The following is a 9,002-nucleotide window of genomic DNA, read 5'->3' as shown; positions in this document are numbered from 1 at the left end:
AATTTTTCAAGGTCAAACGGTGCATAATACCAGAAAAGTGTATAGAAGGTAAACGTGGCATCCCATTAAGGTGAATTGGTGATAAAAATTTCAGACCTCTAACCTGAAACCATCCTGAGATATTGGGCATAAACTGCTAAAAACGAGAGTCAACTTTGACGCTCTCTAGCGGCTAAACGGGACAACTTAGCCGTGCTCGCTCAATGTCACGTGATAGCCCCATTCATTAGCTTTCTTTTGTTGTACGGTAGTTTTATACAGGTTGTTTCAACTAAGCAAGTTATGGAGTTATGGATTATATTGACGGTTGAGTTATTTTTTAAGATTTCCAAAATTTTTCCCAAAATTATTTTAAAATTTAAATTCAAATTTTGATTTTTGAAACATTTTTCCAGTTTCCAGATCAGTGTTTTTATGGTTTTTCAGACTTTAACAAAACTGTCCTTACTCTCCTTACACAATCAATTTAACAATAACCTAACACTGTAACCTTATGGCATATGACAAAAATTACACAAATACAGGATGACGCAACAATACACTAAACAAATACAAACATCATTAAATTTTCAAATTTTTTTAATTTTAATATTTCAAAAATTGACTTGAAAAGCGTAAAATTCCTCTTTTGAGACAATTTTTAAGAACCAAACTTAAAATGTAATTTATGAATTGAATTTTTACGGTTTTGGAAATAAAAAAAAAAACAAAAAACACCCTGTAAAAGCATAAAATGCTCACAATCTGACTTCCGACAGGATAAATGCAACAATGCTTTGTCCAGTGTGTACTGATAAATTTAGTTACAAAGTATATACATCAGTTTATCAGTACTGCCAATAAATATTTTTATTAATAACAATAGGAAATTAATAAGCGAAATCAGTCACGAAATTTATTTCCTGCTTGTGTGTTTTTATGGCTCAAATTACTCAAAATATGTAAGTTTTTTTTTTACTTTTTTGATGCATTTTTGGTAAAAACTATTTTTATTTCTTTCATTATTGTCGATTTTCTTACATTTTTTCTCTACTCTCTATTTTCTCACATTTGCAGTATTTGCGGAATTAATTAATGCGGAAAGCGTCTTTTTCGCACTTTAACTGCCTGCCCTGCAGCCAGGCTTGCTTAGCAACCAGTGGGAAAATATCACTTTCCGCATTTGTTTAAGTAAATAACTATTGAAACATCAATCATTTCCAGTTATACAGTGTGTCCAGGTTAGGGAAGGCCTAACCTAATGGGTTAAACAGGAAACAAGTTTAGAAATGCTTGTCTAGAAAAAATTAGAGAATTTCCAAAACAGTTTGTCAGTTGGACAGTTTTCGAGATATTTACAAAAAAGTTTAAAATTAAGTGACTAACTTTGACGCCATCTAGCGGCCAAACGGGACAACTTAGCCGCGCCCGCTCAACGTCACGTGATAGCCCCATTCACTGGCTATCTACGGTTCTATGAGGGATTTATACCAAATGTTCCAAATAAGGAAGTTATTAAAAATTTTATGGTAAAAATGCATCAAAATTACTGTTTTTTGTAGTTTTACATTAGGGTACCATTGTAAAGTGGTACTATCTCAATGAAATTCCTGTTATAGACTAATTTGGACCTCAGAAACTCAAATCCAGTGTCAAAATAACGCTAACTGGTACTATTTTTGAGATAACCTTGATTTTTGTCAGTTACTTTTCAGGGCGTGGCTCCCTTACAAGGGCCGTAATGGCCCTTTGGCACCTTACGCCACTTTTCGATAATCAACCCAATGACAGCCCCATTCATTAGCTTATATCTTATGACAGCTGTCACGTGTCACGTTATGACAGTTGTCACGTGACGTAAGCAAAGTATTAAAGCAGAGATGTAAAAGCAGTAATTTTCGACTCGAAATACTACAAATTGGTATATTGAACCACCCTGTAACTGTCAAAATAACCGAGTTATTGACAATACAATGGAGTAGTTTACAGGGTGATTCATTGAATTTTTAACATTCTTGTAACTTGTTTTCATTTTATAAAAAAAAAATACGAGATATGAATCTTGTAGATATTTGCGTTTACTTTATTCCTACATCAGTATACAGGTTGTCCCAAATTTGAGCAACAAACCAAACTTTTAATTTTTTATTCGATTTTTGGAATCTACGTCAAATTCTAGGCCTACTTGATGTAAAATGTTTGTATCGATATTCAATTGTTTTGGCTCTAGCAGCCTTTTTTACCTGACCACCCTCCTCGAAAGCAGAAATTCTCAATTTGAGCGAAATTTTGGTGCACTTTTCCAGAAAATCGTTCCTAACTCGCTTATTTGAAACACCCTGTATAAAATCACCGTAAAACAAAAGAAAGCTAATAAACGGGGCTATCACGTGACGTTGAGTAGGCACGGCTAAGTTGCCCCGTTTAGCCGCTAGGGGTCGTCAAAGTTGACTCTCGCTTTTTGCAGTTTTTGCTCCATATCTCAGGAACGTTTCAGGTTAGAGGTCTGAAATTATTACCACAAATGCACCTCGGTGGGATGCAACTTTTACTGTTTATACATTTTTTTGGTACCACGCACCGTTTCACCTTGAAAAATTAAAAACTAGAATTGTCAAGAATTTTCAAGGGTGGAACCTTCTGATTTTTTTTCAGAAATTTATTTTTTTTTTCAAAATTAACCTCAACTGCTTGAATACCTTCAGGTTAATAGTACAAAAATAACGTAAAGCGTCATTTGTCAAAATGTCATTTTGCAATGGTGCCACGCCCTAAAGTGTCAAAATTGACATAATTTCAAGGTCATCTCCGAAACGGTACCCCTTAGGGCAAAACGTACGTCAGATTGGTGTTTCTCAGGTTCAAATTAGTTAAAAAGATCACTTTGACTGAGGAAAATCCAAAATGGTCGCCGTTAGTATAGTAGGCCCAAAAAATCCCTAATTTAGATTAAAATTCGGTGCACTTTTCCAGAAAATCGTCCCTCTCGCTTATTTGAAACACCCTGTATAAAACCACCGTATAATAAAAGAAAGCTAATGAATGGGGCTATCACGTGACGTTGAGTAGGCACGGCTAAGTTGCCTCGTTTAGCCGCTAGAGGGCATTAAAGTTGACTCTCGCTTTTTGCAGTTTTTGCTCAATATCTCAGGAACCTTTCAGTTTAGAGGTCTGAAATTATTACCACAAATGCACCTCGGTGGGATGCAACTTTTACCGTTTATACACTTTTTTGGTACCACGCACCGTTTCACCTTGAAAAATTAAAAACTAGAATTGTCAAGAATTTTCAAGGGTGGAACCTTCTGATTTTTTTTCAGAAATTTTATTTTTTTTTTGAAAATTAACCTCAACTGCTTAAATACCTTCAGGTTAATAGTACAAAAATGACGTAAAGTGTCATTTGTCAAAATTTCATTTTGCAAGGGTGCCACGCCCTAAAATGTCAAAATTGACATAATTTCAAGGTCATTTCCGAAACGGTGCCCCTTAGGGCAAAACGTACATCAGATTGGTGTTTCTCAGGTTCAAATTAGTCAAAAAAAACCACTTTGATTGAGGAAAATCCAAAATGGTCGCCGTTAGTATAGTAGGCCCAAAAAATCCCTAATTTAGATTAAAATTCCGTGCACTTTTCCAGAAAATCGTCCCTAACTCGCTTATTTGAAACACCCTGTATAAAACCACCGTATAACAAGAGAAAGCTAATGAATGGGGCTATCACGTGACTTTGAGCGAGCACGGCTAAGTTGATTCGTTTGGCCGCTAGAGGGCGTTAAAATTGACTCTAGCTTTTTGCGTCTGAAAATTTTCAGAAAATAAAGAAAATTTGGAAAATAAAAATTTTCAAAATTAATCTCAACTGCCTAAATACCTTCAAGTTAGTAGTACAAAAATGTTAAAAACGAATTATTTTTTAATTTTCAGATTTTCCAATTTTTTCGGAAAATTACTGAAAAATTTCCATAAATTTAATTTTCCGGAAATTTTACATCCCTGTAGTAAATCCTTTATTAGTGTTCCTGTAAATCCTTTAAAGGTTCTTATAAATTAGTGTTCCCTAACGTCTCAACTGTCAAATTTGGCTCCGTGTATCACCTTTAAACATAGTGGCCCTCCTTAGTGTGGACACACTGTATAGATACAGGAAACACCCTGTATATAGATTAAGCATTATATAACAGAAAATTAAGTACGTTTCCTTTTTAGGATCCATTTATGGATGCTATGTTGTATGATCATTGGTTTGGTTCAAGGAGATTGCATCTACAGAGGATTTGAGAACTTTGATTACAAACAACGATCCAACTCTTATAATTGTTTGTCATGCAAAGATTTTACTGCAGAAACAAGAAACATTCGGCGAGTTGTCTGTGATTTTTCCGAAAATAATATTCCGTATCTTTGTGACGTTTATGACAGTGCCTATCGCTTTTATGAGGATAGTAGACCACTAAATTTAAAATTAATTTTTGATTCAAGCAGCACTGGAAAGATAGAATTACCAGAACCTGACCAAGTCACATGTTCGTATGATGTACTGTGGAAATTGGATTTTTCCGGAAACAATATTGCGAAAATATATCCAGGATATTTTATGACTATTCAGCATCTAAAAGAATTGAATCTGGCTAATAATTTACTAACTTCAATAGACGATGATGTTTTTTTAGACATTCCAGAACTACAAACACTCAACATGTCAAGTAACAACATTAGTATTGTAAACGAATTGAGCTTCATGCATTTACTAGACCTGTTTACCATTGATCTCAGCTTTAACAGCATCACTTATTTACCAGAAAACGTGTTCAACTACCAGAACCATTTAGAATTAATTTTACTAAATAACAATCAAATCAAACATTTTAGTGTGAATTTACTCACCTACGTTGTTCAGCCTTCTGTAGATCTGAGTTTTAACATGTTAAACACTTTTGACATTCCTTATAACTTTAAGAACATATCTTTAAGTAACAATAAGTTAACGTACTTTTCACTACCTATTACCGAATCAGTAATGACACTCAATTTAAGTCACAATAGTATCAAAGTTTAAATGGATCATTATGGGTAAAGGCCCAAAATTTACGTGTTTTGGACCTAAATCACAACTTACTGTCTTCAATGCCAACAAGTTCTTTTAAAAATGCAAAAAAACTGGAATACGTGGACGTATCTCACAATTTATTCCACGAAAGTACTTACGGGATGGACAATAATTGGATTTCGTTCTTTTTGAGTTGTAAATTTTTGAAAACGGTTCATTTAGATGGGAACAGTTGGAGTTGTTCGGATTTGAAAGATATCATGCACAGCCTAACTTCTCAAGGCATTAAAATAGTCCAAGGCAACAAACACGACGATGACAATATGCTTGGTATCAAATGTAGAGATGTGGCAAATAATAAAAGTGACAAAATCAAGTTTGATCCTTTTGAAAGCGTTCAAATGCTGGTAGATCAACGAATCAGTCAGGAAATCAACGAATCGCGTAGCAAAATCGCTTCTTTATCTTCAAAAATGGAAGAAATTACCAATCAACTGAATAAGTTTATGTTACGAGAAAACCTTACCAAAGCTACCAACTCGGAGGAAAGGGATAAAATTTTGACGGATCACTTTGCTTCTGTGTTGGACGAGAAAATATCCAAATTGCAAATCGCAAAACCAGAGCAAAATTACGTTGAAGCGCAGAAAATGGAGAAAGTCGGCAATGATCAATCAACTGGCAACACTGGATCGATCATTACTAATATTTTACTGATCGTTCTAGTATGCGGTTTAGGTTTTCTGATATACATTTTGTATAAAGGAAAGCGCATGTCTAGTTCTTCTGTACGAGAAAATATTCATCTTGTTTAAATTGTTTTGTGTGTAAGTTTTATATGTAAAGTTAAATGATTGTTTAAACGAGTGTCTTAACTAGATTTAGTAAAAAAATCTAATAAACATTTTATTGACTTTATTGTTTACTATCATATTGCTTTTATGTACCAGTACAGAAACGAACTTCCCAATTCAATTTCCCTCACAGTATACAAAATACACCAAAAACTCCTTGATTGTGGTAGAACCGGCAACGGCGCCAACCTTGTTGCCAAGTCAAAATATATAATGTGTGTTAAACTTTGGTACAGTCAGGGAGGAAATCGGTGTCTAAGTTTGAACTACCAGAAACAAAGTTCAAAAAAGACAGTCAGGGATAAAATCGCCTGTAAAACCCACTCGGAGTGAGAAAATGACAGTTTTAAGCACATTTTTGAAAACCTCATTAAATTTCCTATTCAATAATCTGAAAAAACCCTACAAAATTTGGTACAGTCAGGTAGAAAAGCGGTGTCAAACATTGAACTACCAGAAACATTGTTTAAAAAGACAGTCAAGGATAGAATTGCCTGTAAAACCTACTTGAAGTTAGAAAATGACTATTTTAAGCACATTTTTGGAATCCTCATTAAATTTCCCACCTAATAACCTGGAAAACACTAGAAAATTTGGTACAGTCAGGTAGAAAAGTGGTGTCAAAGATTGAACTACTAGAAACACTGTTTAAAAAGACAGTCAAAGATAAAATCGCCTGTAAAACCCACTTGGAGTGAGAAAGTGACTGTTTAAAGCACATTTTTGGAATCCTCATTAAATTTCCCACCTAATAACCTGGAAAACACTAGAAAATTTGGTACAGTCAGGTTGAAAAGCGGTGTCAAAGATTGAATTGTCAAAAACACTGTTTAAAAAGACAGTCAAAGATAAAATCGCCTGTAAAACCTACTTGGAGTGAGAAAATGACAGTTTTAAGCACATTTTTGGAAACCTCATTAAATCTTCTATTCAACAACCTGGAAAACACTAGAAAATTTGGTACAGTCAGGTAGAAGAGCGATATCAAAGGTTGAACTGCTAGAAACACTGTTTAAAAAGACAGTCAAGGATAAAATCGCCTGTAAAAACCTACTTGGAGTGAGAAAATGACTGTTTTAAGTACATTTTTGGAATCCTCATTAAATTTCCCACCTAATAACCTGGAAAACACTAGAAAATTTGGTACAGTCAGGTTGAAAAGCGGTGTCAAAGATTGAATTGTTAAAAACACTGTTTAAAAAGACAGTCAAAGATAAAATCGCCTGTAAAACCTACTTGGAGTGAGAAAATGACAGTTTTAAGCACATTTTTGGAAACCTCATTAAATCTTCTATTCAACAACTTGGAAAAAACACTAGAAAATGTGGTACAGTCAGGTAGAAAAGCGGTGTCAAAGATTGAACTACCAGAAACACCTTTTAAAAAAAACAGTCAAGGATAAAATCGCCTGTAAAACCTACTTAAAGTGAGAAATTGACAGTTTTAAGCACATTTTTGGAAACCTCATTAAATCTTCTATTCAACAACCTGGAAAACACTAAAAAATTTGGTACAGTCAAGGAGAAAAGCTTTGTCAAATTTGAACTGTCAGAAACACAGTTTGAAAAGACAGTCAGGGACAAAACTGCCTGTAAAACCCACTTGGAGTGAGAAAATGATTATTTTAAGCACATTTTTAGAATCCTCACTAAATTTCCTATCCAATAACCTAAAAAAATACTACAAAACATGTTACAGTTAAAGAGAAAAGCGGTGTCAAAATTTGAACTGCAAGAAACACAGTTTGAAAGGAGAGTCATGGACAAAATCACCTGTAAAACCCAGTTGAAACAAGAAAATGACTGTTTTAAGCACATTTTTGGAAGCCTCATTAAATCTTCTATTCAATAACCTGGAAAAAACCCTACAAAATTTGGTACAGTCAGGTAGAAAAGCGGTGTCAAAGATTGGTCTAACAGAAACACTGTTTAAAAAGACAGTCAAGGATAAAATCGCCTGTAAAACCCACTTGGAGTGAGAAAATGACTATTTTAAGCACATTTTTGGAAACCTCATTATATCTTCTATTCAACAACCTGGAAAAACACTAGAAAATTTGGTACAGTCAGGTAGAAAAGTGGTGTCAAAGATTGAACTACCAGAAACACTGTTTAAAAAGACAGTCAAATTTAAAATCGCCTGTAAAACCCACTTGGAGTGAGAAAGTTACTGTTTTAAGCACATTTTTGGAATCCTCATTAAATTTCCCACCTAATAACCTGGAAAACACTAGAAAATTTGGTACAGTCAGGTAGAAAAGTGGTGTCAAAGATTGAACTACTAGAAACACTGTTTAAAAAGACAGTCAAAGATAAAATCGCCTGTAAAACCCACTTGGAGTGAGAAAGTGACTGTTTAAAGCACATTTTTGGAATCCTCATTAAATTTCCCACCTAATAACCTGGAAAACACTAGAAAATTTGGTACAGTCAGGTTGAAAAGCGGTGTCAAAGATTGAATTGTCAAAAACACTGTTTAAAAAGACAGTCAAAGATAAAATCGCCTGTAAAACCTACTTGGAGTGAGAAAATGACAGTTTTAAGCACATTTTTGGAAACCTCATTAAATCTTCTATTCAACAACCTGGAAAACACTAGAAAATTTGGTACAGTCAGGTAGAAGAGCGATATCAAAGGTTGAACTGCTAGAAACACTGTTTAAAAAGACAGTCAAGGATAAAATCGCCTGTAAAAACCTACTTGGAGTGAGAAAATGACTGTTTTAAGTACATTTTTGGAATCCTCATTAAATTTCCCACCTAATAACCTGGAAAACACTAGAAAATTTGGTACAGTCAGGTTGAAAAGCGGTGTCAAAGATTGAATTGTTAAAAACACTGTTTAAAAAGACAGTCAAAGATAAAATCGCCTGTAAAACCTACTTGGAGTGAGAAAATGACAGTTTTAAGCACATTTTTGGAAACCTCATTAAATCTTCTATTCAATAACTTGGAAAAACACTAGAAAATGTGGTACAGTCAGGTAGAAAAGCGGTGTCAAAGATTGAACTACCAGAAACACCTTTTAAAAAAACAGTCAAGGATAAAATCGCCTGTAAAACCTACTTAAAGTGAGAAAATGACAGTTTTAAGCACATTTTTGGAAACCTCATTAAATCTT

General features: G+C 34.2%; 1 protein-coding gene across 1 annotated transcript; it reads left to right on the top strand.

Annotated features, from left to right (window-relative positions):
- The first annotated feature begins 794 nt into the window (after window positions 1-794).
- Window positions 795-5,943, top strand: LOC145725922 (uncharacterized). The gene is made up of 2 exons (XM_081974846.1): window positions 795-941; window positions 4,189-5,943. The coding sequence occupies exon 2, from the start codon at window positions 5,107-5,109 to the stop codon at window positions 5,842-5,844; it is 738 nt and encodes a 245-aa protein (XP_081830972.1). The 5' UTR covers window positions 795-941; window positions 4,189-5,106; the 3' UTR covers window positions 5,845-5,943.
- Window positions 5,944-9,002: the final 3,059 nt, after the last annotated feature.

The sequence above is a fragment of the Ips typographus genome, linkage group LG3 (genome assembly GCF_016097725.1).
Source record: "Ips typographus isolate SLU linkage group LG3, UJ_Ityp_2.0, whole genome shotgun sequence".
Lineage (NCBI taxonomy): Eukaryota > Metazoa > Arthropoda > Insecta > Coleoptera > Curculionidae > Ips > Ips typographus.
Note: the sequence above shows the minus strand (reverse complement) of the source record. Positions and strands in the feature narration are given on the sequence as shown.